The 14,158-nt window shown below is 36.6% G+C and overlaps 1 protein-coding gene across 1 annotated transcript in view; it reads right to left on the bottom strand.

Annotated features, from left to right (window-relative positions):
• Window positions 1-14,158, bottom strand: part of Spidr (scaffolding protein involved in DNA repair) — a 329,743-nt gene that overhangs the window by 304,083 nt on the left and 11,502 nt on the right. The window contains exons 2-4 of the mRNA XM_013009242.1: window positions 6,439-6,600; window positions 5,633-5,696; window positions 2,633-2,797 (exon numbers count right to left, since the gene is read on the bottom strand). Of these exons, the coding sequence (XP_012864696.1) occupies window positions 2,633-2,797; window positions 5,633-5,696; window positions 6,439-6,600 (391 nt within the window). The remainder of the gene's footprint in view (window positions 1-2,632; window positions 2,798-5,632; window positions 5,697-6,438; window positions 6,601-14,158) is intronic.

Genomic DNA, 14,158 nt, shown 5'->3' with positions numbered 1-14,158 from the left:
CATCTATGAGAGAGAAAAATGTATGCATTTTAGACAAAATAAAAATCTTGGTAACAATACAAGGAAAGGAAGGCATGGAAAAACAGAGAGTTGGGGAGAGAAGGAAAGGAAAGGAAAGAGGGAGAGAGGGAGAGAGGGAAAGAGGGAGAGGGCGAGAAAGGAGAGCAGGGAGAGAAAGAGAGACCAGTACTTATACATATATAAACATGATGAGATACATTATAGGGAACAATTGCTTGTTATCTAAGATCCACTTAGACAAGAAAGAAGTCCACAATGTTTTAACTTATTTTAAGGCTCAATGTAGTTTTCCATTAGACACAGAGATTTGAAAACTACTGAATCTGAAAATCTGTCTGTTTGTCTGTCTGTCTCTCTCTCTCTCATGGTTTGGGGTTTGATTTCAGGATTTTGTACTTCCTAGGCAGGCACTATACCACAGGAGCCATGGTTGGCTTTTTCATTTATTTTTTGCAAACAGGTATCACATCTCCTTTGCCTGCATTGGTCTAAGACCTCAATTCTCCCACCCATTCTCCCACAAGACTGGGATTAGGAGTGAATTCCATCATTCCCTATTTGCTGGATACAATAAACTCCAGATCCTGTTTTTGCCAAGGCTGGTCTAGAACAATCATCTTCCCAATTTCTGCTTTATGAGTAGATGAGATTATAGTAAAGATACGATGCTCAGTCCTTGAATATCTCTTTCAATAGGAGAAACAACTCAAATTTTCTTTTTAATGCCAAATTTATTGCAATATAACTCCCATACAACAGTATTCACTATAAAAAGTGCATGATTTTTATATTGCAATTGTGGCCTGAACTGTGTGAGGACAAACCATATTTATATCACAATTAGTTTGAACTAATACAAGTGAATTTAATAACATGAGAACTATCAGCCAATGTGTAAACTTAAAAGTACCGCTTTACCTGATAACTACCAAAATGTCAATGGCAGGAACCAAAATGACATGCAAAGAGAATAAAGGAATTTAACCACCTTCCAGAGAGGCTGTCTATCCAAACCTAATCTTGACCAAGCTAACATAAGCTTTCAAAGCTAAGACACAAGCTTACTTTGAATGCACTATTTAAAATTCTAGATAGCTACATAGTTAAAAAACTGTAAAAGGATATTATATCTGGGCACCAGTGGCTCACACCTATAATCCTAACTACTAAGGAGGCTGAGATCTGAGGATTACAGAAAGCCAGCTTGAGCAAGAAAGTTAGTGAGACACTCATCTCCAATTAATTAGTAAAAAAATCTTAAGTGATACAGTGCTTTGAGGAAAAGAGCTCAGGGACAGGGACCAGACCTTGAGTTCAAGCCCCAGGAACAGTGCGCAGACATGCACACAGACACGCATGTGCACATGTATGCACACCATGCACATACACATATATACACAAAGGATATTATTTTCATAATATATATCTGTTGTCATAAAATGGATTTTGTGCTTTAGAGGACCTCACAAAACAGCTGAAAATATTTCTGATGGTAAAAACCGTAGCTGGGAGGTACTACTATTATCCAAGGGGTAGAAGACAGAGATGCTGCAAAACAGCATAGAATTATCTGGCTTCAAATAGCAACAGTGCTAAAACTGAGAAAGTCTACTTTAAATTAAAACATTTTACTAATATAAAATGCCTTTAGAAAAGACCTAATTTAACCTTTACCAAGTAACTACCACACATTGTTGTCCTAGTATTTAATCAGCAACAAGTTATTGAGAAGGCAGCATGGGTATAACATTATGTGGGAGTACAGAGAACTAGTACTGGTGTGAAAGAGACTGAAAATGAATCCCAATCAATTCTAACAAGTCTAAGCCTGAATTGTTCAACTGTAAGAACAATACTATAGAACACCATACAATATTGTACAGCACCACCCATGGTTATACACACCAGTAATCCCAACACTTGAGAAGTAGAGGCAGGAGGGGCAGAAGTAGAGGCCAGTATGGGGTACACAGTGAGTCTATCTCAAAATAATAAAACAAAAAACACCTTACTGTCTATCTCATAGAATGCTGTGAAAACTTTTTTTTGTCAGTTGTGGGGGCTGAACTCTGGGCCCAAGGGCTGTGCCTCAGCTCTTCAGCTCAAGGCTAGCACTCTACCACTTGAGCCACAGCACCACTTCTGGCTTTTTTCTTTTTGCTTATGTGATGCTGAGGAATCGAACCCAGGGCCTCATGCATGCGAGGCAAGCCCTCTACCACTAAGCCAACTTCCCAGCCCCCTGTAAAAATTTTTTTAAAAAATGTTCCTTTTCTTTGTGTTTTGCAGGTTCCTGAATTTGAGCTTTGGGCCCAGAGCTCACTCTACTTGCTTGCTTAACTGGTACTCTACCACATGTGGGGCTATTGTGGTAGTTAAATGAAGATGGACTCTCACAGACTTTTCTCCCAGGCTGGCTATATGCTGTAGTCCTGTGGATCTCAGCCTCCTGAGTTGCTAGAATCCCAGGCATGGTGTCTGGCAAGAAAAGGTTTCTAAAGGGTTAGGACTCAAAATCATATTAACAAATATACAAAAGGAATTTAAGTTTCTCCCACTGAATCCCTAATATTTAACAGAAAATAGTTTTCTTATAAAAAATGTAATTTACCTTCACTGTCTCCATCTTCTGGACGCAAAGTCTTCCTGCCTATTCCAGGGCCATTCCCATTATTTTTCTGTAATTTAAAAAGTGTCCTGTCTTCATCTGACAGATCACTTCCACTGGAACTCCATGTTATATTTGTGACCTCAATGGTACTGGATGTGGTAGTTTCTGTTAAAGAAAAAGAAAATACATAATAATAAACAACTGACATGCTTATTTGTTATAATGAGATTTTAAGTGTATTCATTTTTCCAAAGTTCCAATCATACAAAACCTTGCTAGTAAAAACAGTATCATTTATCAAACCTTCTTGCTTGAAGTTCCATGTACAACCAGGGAAGGATGCTCTTAAAGCCAGGCTATAAGAAGAAAAACTAGTTGAGATAATTTCTAGAAGACTTTGACCTTATGCAAACTTTGCAAAAATATGTTCCCTGCTTGGAAGTTCAGCTCTATAAATTAAATGTGGTACTAAATTTTTATTCAGTCTGTCTTAAACTAATACTTTAAGAGTTACTATATTTAAAAGGCATTTCTACAAAATACCTTCTATGGCTTTTCCTACCTAAGCCTTTATTAACAATATGACTACAATAATTATATGTTGGTAAAGGTTCTTTCATCCTTTGAAAATTACAAAAAGTACAGCAGAGGAAAATCAAACATATTCTGGCCTAAAAAAAATGATTCCAAAACATCCTCTATCATTGAGCAGCAAATAGTAATGTATATATAGTATTTTATTCTCTCACAAGCAAAATTTACAATGTTTAGAAATTTCCAGAAAAATATATAAGCCATATCTACTTAAAGAAAAATACTGCTTTTAAATTAGTATTTGAATATCACAACATTTGTCACTAATAAGAAGAAAAGAAAATTTCTGAAGTTCCATCAGAAGATTGTGTGTTATAGGAAGACTCATGTCAGTTTATTCTATATGCCAGTATTTTTTAAAGACTTTTAAGATATTTTATTTTTCAATTGCATAGAAAAGAAATCTTAAGTGTTAGTGAAATAACAATATGGCTTAGAAGGCTTAATCTCTTAACTGTAAAAATTCTGTAACAACCTTATTCCATCCTGTGGAATGTTAGGCAGGCTTTTATAGTTTTCTTTTTAACATTAGATAGAAGACTAATTGCCACAATCAATTTACCACCTGCTAAATAAAAAGCTCTTCAAAAAATTAAATAGTTATACAAAGGGATTTCAATTTCAATTTTAATTCAATGTATCAATATATATGTATTGATCAGTGCCACTCCTTTCATCATTCAGTCCCCTCTTCCATCCATTCCAACCACACTATCTCCTCAGGTTTCCTAGTTTCATTTTCATGTAAGTATACGGAGTATTATGTCTATATTTGCCCACTATTCTATTCTGAAAGTTAAAAATTGTTTTTTGTTTTGTTTTGTTTGCCAGTCCTGGGGCTTGAACTCAGGGCCTGAGCACTGTCCTTGAGCTTCTTTTGCACAAAGCTAGTTCTCTACCACTTCGACTACAGTAGCACTTCTGGCATTTTCTGCTTATACGGTAATGAGGAATGGAACCAGGTCTTTATGCATGCTAGGCAAGCACTTACCACTAAGCCACATTCCCAGCCCCTAAAAAAGTTTGAAGCAAGGTATTTCAACTATTTTTTAGCTCACTTATTACTATAATATCCATATGCACAAACCGAAACTCCTAACATTTAATTGTTTTCCCAGGACTACAATCAAGACACAAGATCCTTGTAATTGCTAGCTTCTACTTTCACATTACGTCACAGATTAAAGCCAGTGGTTTACCTGATATATGCACCCGTTCCTTCAGTTTTACTGACAGCAATATAGCTTTACAAAAAATCCCTAGTTTTACTAAAGTCTTTAGTGGAAATGATTCAAAGGTAAAGGTCCTGAAGAGGACATTCCTTCCCAAAGAAAGGCAAGCCCATTTAGTGAAAGTACACACTCATCCTAAGAATTCTGTGACTATCTTATTCACATAAATATTAAAACCACAGTAAGGCTTCAGAGTATGGGCTCCCTGCATAATTTATTGCAGAAAATAAATTCAACTTCTATTGTTTGAAAATAGTTTCCTAGTATTGGTTTCTAGAAAGCTTCCCTAATTACTGAAATAAGAATTCCTTATTTTGTAGCAATATAGTTGTTAGGTCATAAGTTTATTTCCAAATGATTTTTTTCCTTTTTTTTCTCCCTTCAATGTTAGGAACCAAACTCTGATGCTTTAAAATTTGTTTTGTTTTGTTTTTACCCTGAAGTTATAGAGTCTGAACCTACAGAACTCTATGATTAAAAATTTATGAAAAAAAAATCTCTAGCAAGTACTTAAGTTTTCAATTATTCTAATCTTGTTTCTATTTTAATAAGGACAGCATTAAATGTGATGATAAAACAGTCAAAGAGACAAAACTTTTTACTTTTAATAACAACAATAAAAAAGTGAACTCAGTAAGGACATGCAAAAACAGTTAATAATTATCAATAGGAAACAACAAAAAATGGGTTAAGTGGTGATAAAAATGAAGGAGTTCCCCAAAATACCTTCTTAGCCATGTGTGTGACTTAGGCTTGTAATATTAGTTACACAGGAGGCAGAGAACTGAGGATCAGGGTTCAAAACCAGCCCAGGCAGAAAAGTTCATGAGATTCTACTACCAACAAATAACTAAAAAAAATGTTGGAAGCAGAACTGTGACTCAAGTGGTAAAGTGCTAGCCTTGAAAAAGAGAAGTTCAAGGACAACACCCAGGTCCCAAGTTCAAGCCCCAGGACCAGCACACACACACAAAAAATACCACCCAAAGAACAGCAACAAAAAACCCCCACCTTTTTACATTGATGCAATTTTTGTTTTAACATGAATATGTAGTTTACCTAATCTGTGCAAATAACTTTTTAAAAGAATGCAAAGTAAAACAAAACAAACAAAAAACACCAGAGAAGATAGCCTTAGACCTTCTCTATCAAGAAATCAACAAATTATAATTACCTTTCTTTGGTCTTGGAGATAATTCAATATCCTTTTTTGTAATAGTTGCCTTGGCAGCTACTGGCTGCAGGTAAAATAACAACAATAATGTAATTTATGAGTAAGAGCAAACAACATTCAAAACTCTTTTTAGTTAAAAATCCAGTTACAAAGTCTTAAACCCTATTCTTAGCATATTCCTCTCTGCTATCTTATACTTGAATTAAGCATGTGCTCCTCATATACTAAAAAACTTAGTGTCATATTTTCCGGAATTTAAATAGAGTTGATCAAAACATTTTATATTAATTCAATGTCAACAATGGTTAATATGTATCATTCTAACTACTTGAGTTACTACCTGTACCTGCATTATATTTAGACTGTGATAGCACTGCTCTATATTATAAATTAACATTAGAAGAAATTACCCATAATCTCAAGAGCCAAAATGTCTACATACATATCTCCTAAATACATTATTAAAGAGCAGTATGGCTTCACCTTCTGAGAACAGTCTCAGTATATATTTATTGTTTATGTGTCCTTATTCTATTAGTTTAAGTATTGATAAAAAGGGTTTCAACTCAACATGTCAGTTTATGACTACAATGCATATCAATTCTCGGTATATAGCTTTCATTTACAATACATTGAATAAAGAATTAAGTAACTTGCCAGAAGCAAAGCAATTCAAGGAATGAGAAAAAGAGGTACAGGATCAATTATAGTGTTAAGAAGGAAATACAAAACATAATTCCAAGAAAATATACTAACAATGGCCTGAACACTCAGTAATTTTAAGATTTACCCTATTGTTACTTTACCAAAGTTTCAGAGATGTCCTGAAATCCTTCTCCAAACTTGAGCCATGCTTCAGAGAGGGAGGTAGAAGCTGTGTCCACTGTCCTAAGACTGGCTCTTCTGACCTGTGGTGGATTCTCTTCTGGAAAGGAAGGATACTCTATATCCCACTTCCTTTTCCTCTGCTGTAAAGATTTTTAAAAGAAAACAAGATAGAATTAACTTCAATATTTGACAACAATTACAATTTCATGAATGGTGGCAATACATTCATAGTTTTTAATGCCTCTGCATCTTCATAAAAGATAGAGAAATAGGATCTGAGGGCAATCTAGCTGTGACATCTGTCACTCCATAGACTGCTAGGGAAGATCTGGCTGATCCAGATGACAAGTGTTCCCTTCTTCCCTCACACTTTCATGTGCATCTTATTGGAAGTTTCATGCTGAGTCAAAGAAGAGAGCCTTATCAGATAGAAGGGGACTGTTCTTTACTCAATGGTATACAAATATCAGCACTCCCCTGTTAGAATCTGCAATCAAGTTCTAAAAGATGGAGCAATTTGAAAGCAAAACGAAAACACATGGATAGTACAACTAGTCAACAAACTCCCAAAGTAAAGAGGCAGAGAGGGATGTGGGAGAGACAAACCATTAGCCATCCCAAATTTTGCATGACAGATATCAGAAAACACTTCTTAAATCTAGAGTGGTGGCAAACATGTATAATTCCAGCTGTGCAAGATGTACGGATAGGTAGGACCAAGCCATCCTGGGCAAACAAATTAGTGAGACTCCATCTACACGAACAAGCCATCATAGTGGCATGCACCTATAATCTCAGATACTGAGAGGTCTAGGTAGAAAGATCATTGCTCAAGCCTAGCCCTACATACTTTTGACATTCAAAAGCATAACACATTGTCCAAAAAATAACTAAAGAAAAAAATTTAAAGCTTTAAGGTGTGGCTTAAGTGGTAGAGGGCCTGCCTAGCAAATGTAAAGTAGTAAGGTTCAAATCACCTATCAGCCAAAATAAGTTTTTTATAAAAGGAAAAGGAAAACAAACACTTCTCAACCATAACCCTAAATGCAAATTGCCTTCACTTTTCAATTAAAAGACATAGATTGGCTGGATTAAAATCAAGATGAAACTATTAAGACAAACATGCTGAAAGTGAAATGATCTGAAAAAATACACAAAGTAAATGAAGGCTGAAAGCAAGCAGGAGTACATTCAATTTGGACAAAATACACTTCAAACTAGAATTAGAAGAGATACATAAAAATCAACACATTATATTAGTAAAGGAACAATCTGTCAAGAAGATATCAAACACTGGAATACCCAACTTCATAAGACAAAAATTACTGGACATAAAAGGTAGGTCAGATGCAATAAGAGTGGATTGTCTTTTTTTTCTTCTTCTTTTTGTCCATCATGGGGCCTGAACCCTGAGCCTGGGTGCTGTCCCTCAGCTCTTCAGCTCAAGGCTAGCGCTCTACCATTTGAACCACAGCACCACTTCCGGCTTTTTCTGCTTATGTGGTGCTGAGGAATCAAACCCAGGGCCTCATGCATGCAAGGCAAGCACTCTATCTCTGAGCTACCTTCCCAGCCCTTGGATGGTCTTTTTTAATAACTCACTTCATGAATAGATTAAGAAAACTACAAAATTAAACTGCAGAATAGAAATAAACATACAGAATAGTCCACCCAACTGCTACAGAATATATGCTTTTTTCAGCAATGCATGAATTTTCCCCAAACTAGGTAACACAGGCCATAAAGCATGCTTTTAAAAAATACAAGAAAACTGAGATCATTTCTTACATTCCATTAGATCATAATGAAACAAAATTAGCACCAATTAAGAAAAACTATACAAACACATGAAGACTGAGAAATACCCTATGAATAATCAGTTGAAGAAATCAAGAACATTTAAAAATTCCTAGAATTAAATGAAAATGAGAACATACTATACCAGAACATATAAGACACAGAGATGACAGTTCTAAGAGGAAAGATTATAGCTAAGAGTATTTCAATTTTAAAAATCAGATCTCAAATAACTTAGTGATACACCTCAAGTTCTTACCAAAAAGAGAAGAAGCAACTCACCAGATGAATGAGTAGAAATCAACAAAATAGAGATTAAAAGAACAATATAAAGAATTGATGTAGTAGGCCAGGTGCTGGTGGCTGAGATCTGAGGATCAAGGTTCCTGCTGGGGCAGGAAAGTCTGTGAGACTCTTATCTCCAATAAACCAATAGAAAACTGGAAGTGGCACTGTGGCTCAAGTGGTAGAGCACTCCCCTTGAGCTGAAGAGTTCAGGGAAAGTGCCCAAGCCCAGAGTTCAAACCCCACAACCAACCAAAAAAAAAAAATGATGGGTTCTATAAAAAGATCAACAAAATTGATAAGCCCTAGCAAACTAACCAAACCCAAAATGAAGGGATCCAAATTAATAAAATCAGACATGAAAAAGATATTAAAACACATATGAATTAAATTCAGAAGACTATTCAAAATTATTTTGAAAAAATTAAATTCCATTAAATTGGAAAATTGAGAAGAAATATAATTTTGGTTACAAAGACCTACCAAAATGGAACTATGAGTATATAAATAACTTAGTTTAAAATTAGCATAATATTAAAGCAGTAATAGAGTCTCTGAACAAAGAAAAAGCCAGGAGTGGATATATTTACTGCTGAATTCTACTGGACTATTAGAAGAACCATGGGGCTGGGAAGATGGCTTAGTGGTAGAGTGCTTGCCTAGCCCTCAAGACTCTTATCTACAATTAATGGAGATGTGGCTGAAATAGTAGAGCACTAGCCTTTAAAAAAAGCTCAGGGACAGTGTCCACACCTGAGTTCAAGTCTCAGGATCAGCACCAAAAAATAAATAAATAAATAAAAACTGAAATGAGTAAAAATTTCAAAATGAAAGTTTTAAATCCCCAAGCACACATTACTCAGATCAGTGGATACAATAAAGCTCTGGGTCAGTTATCTGTTTTAAATAATCATATGATCTAATGAGTGTTTCCTGTCATTTTGTGAAAATCTGTGTTCCCCCCCAAAAAAGTAAATAATGCACCAAAAGCAAAGAAAAAATTAAACATATAATTTAAGTGATGAAAAAATGGTGTTTCTTGAAAGGTAGCATGTCTTTAGTGGAAGTTGAAAGTGTTAAGAAAAAAAACAGATCAAGTATCTTTACAATACTGACACAAAGCATCCTTAGCCTATGAAATTTTTCCTCAATACTGATCACCTAGGAAACTACATAACCATGGATACCAAAGGTCTACTGTTCTTTGAAAAGAATGAAAACCAGCCACATGATGGTGGCTGATGCTTATAATTCTAGCTACCCAGGAGGCTTAGATCTGAAGATCATGATTTGATGCCAGCTTGTGCAGGAAAGTTTGGGAGACTCTTACTTCCAAATAACCACCCAAAAACCAGAAGTGAAGCTGTGGCTTAAGAGCACTAGTCTTGAGCAAAAAAGCTCAGGTACAGCACCCAGGCTCAGTTTAAGCCCCAGGAATCGCATGCTCGCATATACACACACATGCACACGAGGAGACATTAATTAAACTTATGGATGCAGCTAAATTTGTGCTTGTGGGCTAATTTATAATTATAAATGTATATGTTTAAAAAGAAGAAAGTCTTAGGCTGGGAATGTGGCTCAGTGGTAGATCTGGCCTCACATACATGAGTCCCTGGGTTCGATTCCTCAGCACTACATAAACAGAAAAAGCCAGAAGTGGCACTGTGCCTCAAGTGGTAGAGCACTAGAACAAAAACAGCTCAGGGACAGTGCCCAGGTCCCCTGAGTTCAAGCCCCAGGACCGGCAAAAAAAAAAAAGAAAGAAAGAAGAAAGCCTCAAATCTACTTAATATAAAAAGTGAAATAAAGAAAAATAAAGAATATCAACAATATTAAAAGTTCCTCATAATGATCAGCAAAAGTGATAATCTACTAGACTCAACTAAGACAAGAGAGATCACAAGCAGCAAAAATTGGGATTAAGTTAAAGAAAAGAAACACTACTAAACTTACAGAAATTAACAATATGGAGAACATTTTAAATGACTATCGGAAAACTGACTGCCAACAAATTAGATAACTAGAATAAATGTCTACCATGTGCTTGCCCTCGTAAAAGCAGCACTAGAAATAAAACAAGTTTTGATGAAGACCCACAGAATTAAAGAAAGAAGGTGTCGACAAGAAGATGTAATTTTTCTTCATTTCTCTCTCATGATCTTGCCTAGATAGTTTCTCTGTCAATAAGAAAAGAATGGAAAGGAAGCAGGAAGCAGTTAAGAACTACGAGCTGTACTGCAATCCATTTTCCTCAACCTTCCTATTTCCCTCAAGTTCAAATTCTTTAGTCACTTCTTTACCTTTCAATTTTAGTTATAAACCTCATCTGCCTTTTTATAGTCTTCCAAGTCAGTCATTTCAATACTATTCCCAGTTCTACCACTTTACTCCATGACTACATCAATTTTCACACAGAAAGATCTGTGTGGTGCTAAAAAGTTCTCAGAATCAAAATGGTTTTTAACTGTGGAAATTATAACAAAAACAAAGCCAAGAGGTTCTAAAGTGTTCTCTGGGCCTGACAGTAATTGTCACAAAGAACTACATCAGAGCTACAAACTTGTACAAAGGCCACTGAAACTTTACCAAAAAATACTTCTGTAAGGATATCTGTCAGGACTACCTTTTTAATCACAGACTGATGCCACTCTTATTAATTGTTGTGGCTAAGGATTACTGTTTCAAAATAATGGCTTGTATAATGGCTTTCATTTTTGCCTTTAAAAGCTTCACTCTGTTTCAACTTCTTTGAATAGGCTCAAAGTTTACTATGTTATCTGTCTTTCCATCTCAATATTCTGCTAGTCATAAATTAATAGCATTATTCTTTAGAGATGTCTTTTTGGTAGTTTTTGGGTTGACAGTGGCTTGCTTAACATTACAAAACTGAGTATTTAGTTGTAGGGCTGAGGCTGATAGTCAACACTTTTAATCAAAGTATTTCCCCATGTTTCTACACACCTGGTACACCTGCAAATTCATAAGAAATGTATTTAATATATAATATGTACAAAAGGGATTATAGCAGTCGTTCTAGAAAACATGAGTGAAAACACAGCCTCTAATCTTATAAGGCTTGTAGTATCAGGGAATGAAGATATAAACACAAATCTCATTCAAAACCAAAAGTTATATCCCACAAGGATATAGAAAAAAAAATCTTTTGAGCCAGGCGCTGGTGGCTCAGGCCTGTAATTCTAGCTACTCAGGAGGCTGAGATCTGAGGATCACGGGTCAAAGCCAGCCTGGGCAGGAAAGTCCATGTGACTCTTATCTCCAATAAACCACCAGAAAACAGGAAGTGGCACTGTGGCTCAAGTGGTAGAGTGCTAGCCTTCAGCTTAACAGCTGAGGGACAGCATCCAGGCCCAGAGTTCAAGCCCCACAACGCATAAAAAAATAAAAAAAACAACTTTTAACTTCCATCATTAGGGGCAAAGTAGAACTGGATAAAAGATTAGGGCTCAGTAAGGAGAAATGGGAATGATGGCATCATTCCAAAGCAAGAACATTAGCAAGTACAAGTAAAGAAAGTACAGGGACATTAGTAGTCTAATTTACCCATAGGATAAACAATGAAAAAGTCTATAAAGCTAAGGAATAAGGCACAGCCACATTATGGAATCCAGGAAAAGGCTATGAGAGCCTAAACCAAACCAAGACCTGGAACAGAGCACCAATCTCTGCTGAGTCAGTTTTCTCATCCACAAAATGTGACTATTACATGCCTCACAAAATTCTTAAAAGAATTAAATGAGATCCAAGCTCTGGTGGTTCTTATCTGTAATCCCAGCTATACAGGAGATTATGATTTGAGGATCAGGGTTCAAAGTCAGCCTAGACAGGAAATTCCATGAGACTCTTATCTCCAATTAACTACTAAAAAGCCAAAAGTGGAGCTGTGACTCAAGTGGTAGAGCAACAGCCTTGAGTAAAAAGCTCAGGGACAGTGCTCACACCCTGAGCTCAAACCTCAGTACTCCACCCTTACATAGACACAAATACCTGAGTTCTAGCCCCAGTACTGAAAAGAACCCCCCCCCACACACACACACAATGAGAGCTAGAGGCATGGCTCAAGCAGTTGGTAGTCTACCTAGCAAGGCCAAAAGATAGAAGAAAAATAATTGAATAAGTTAACACTTACAAATTAATTAATACAGGGTAAGTCTGATATAAATTATGTAATATCGTATAATCAATAAAAGTAAAGTTAGGGGGTCTGGGAAGGTGGTTCATTGGTAGAGTGCTTGCCTGCAGGCATGAGGCCATGGGTTTAAATTCCTCAGCACCATTTAAGCAGAAAAAGCCAGAAGTGGCGATGTGCTTCAAGTGGTAGAGCGCTAGCCTTGAGCTGAAGAGCGGAGGGACAGTGCTTAGGCCCAGGGTTCAGGCCCCACTACCGGAAAAAAAAAAAGTAAAATTGTATTTAAGAAGAGGAATAGCAATATAGCAAAAGTGGTGCTCAAAGGAAATTCACCTCATGACAGGAGCATGATAGCTAGTAGCACACATCAACACTGTAAGCAAGAAGTACTGAGTCTACTGAGATTAATGGAAAAGGGGGAAAAATTATCAGCACCCAGTTTCCACTGTGTTCTTCTTGTTGTTATTAACATTCTTTAAGCTTTCCTAAGGCACTGTACTAGGTTGGTCTATGTGACAAAATAAGACAGAAGAGATGGTATATCTTTTGAGATTAGGTTGTAAAAGACACTGGGTTCAGGAAACTGAGTCCCAGAATGCTGCAGAAGAGAGGCGATTGGCAAAAGTGCGAGATGGTGCAAAGATTAAGTAATTTATACTGTATATACAATTTCATATATGTTCTTGAATTTCCTTATACTAATATTTCTGAAATTTAATGGATTATGATCGGTAAGTATGTGTGGCATCGGCATTTTTAGTCCCTGAAATCAGTAACATAGCTGACAGTATGGTGTGACATAGGCAATATATGAGAAATAAGGAAGCATGGTAAAGGTAAAGGCGTTGAACCAGTAGACACTGGTATTTTTCAGGAAGTTTTGGGTAAAAAAAAAAAAATCAAGAAAGAAAGCACTGGACATAAAGTGGTAGCTCACAGATGTAATCCTAGGTTCTTAGGAGATTGGGAGGATCATGGTTCAAGGCTAACCCAAGGAAAGTTATGGAGACCCGAATCTCAACCAATAAGCAGAAGTGATAACACACCTGTGATCTCAAGTACTGAAGGAGAAATTAGTAGAAGGCAGTCTCCTTACCAAAAAAAAAAATAGTGACAGGTATGTCTTAAGTGGTAGGGAACCTGCATTATAGTTCAATCACAGTAGTTCAAGTCATGGTAGTACATAGTAGTACCCGCACATCGGTACATAAATGCACGCACAGACACACATACAGACAGGCTTCGCTGTGCTACATGTGATGAGTGTGATGAGAAAAATACGGATTTAAAGCAAGGAACTTAAACTTTCAATAGACTAAAGTCCAGCCAAGGATGACATCCGGAAATAAACGCCCGCGAACGCAGGTGCAGTCACTCAGCACCCGTCCACCGCAAGGCTTCCACACAGCCGCAGAAGGCGCTGCCCGCACCAGGCGGCGGGTCCCCGGCTCGCGAGCAGCTCGGAG

This window comes from Dipodomys ordii, unplaced genomic scaffold, assembly GCF_000151885.1.
Source record: "Dipodomys ordii isolate 6190 unplaced genomic scaffold, Dord_2.0 Scaffold9, whole genome shotgun sequence".
NCBI classification, from domain to species: domain Eukaryota; kingdom Metazoa; phylum Chordata; class Mammalia; order Rodentia; family Heteromyidae; genus Dipodomys; species Dipodomys ordii.
The sequence above is the reverse complement of the archived record's forward strand: the minus strand, read 5'-3'. Positions and strand labels throughout refer to the sequence as shown.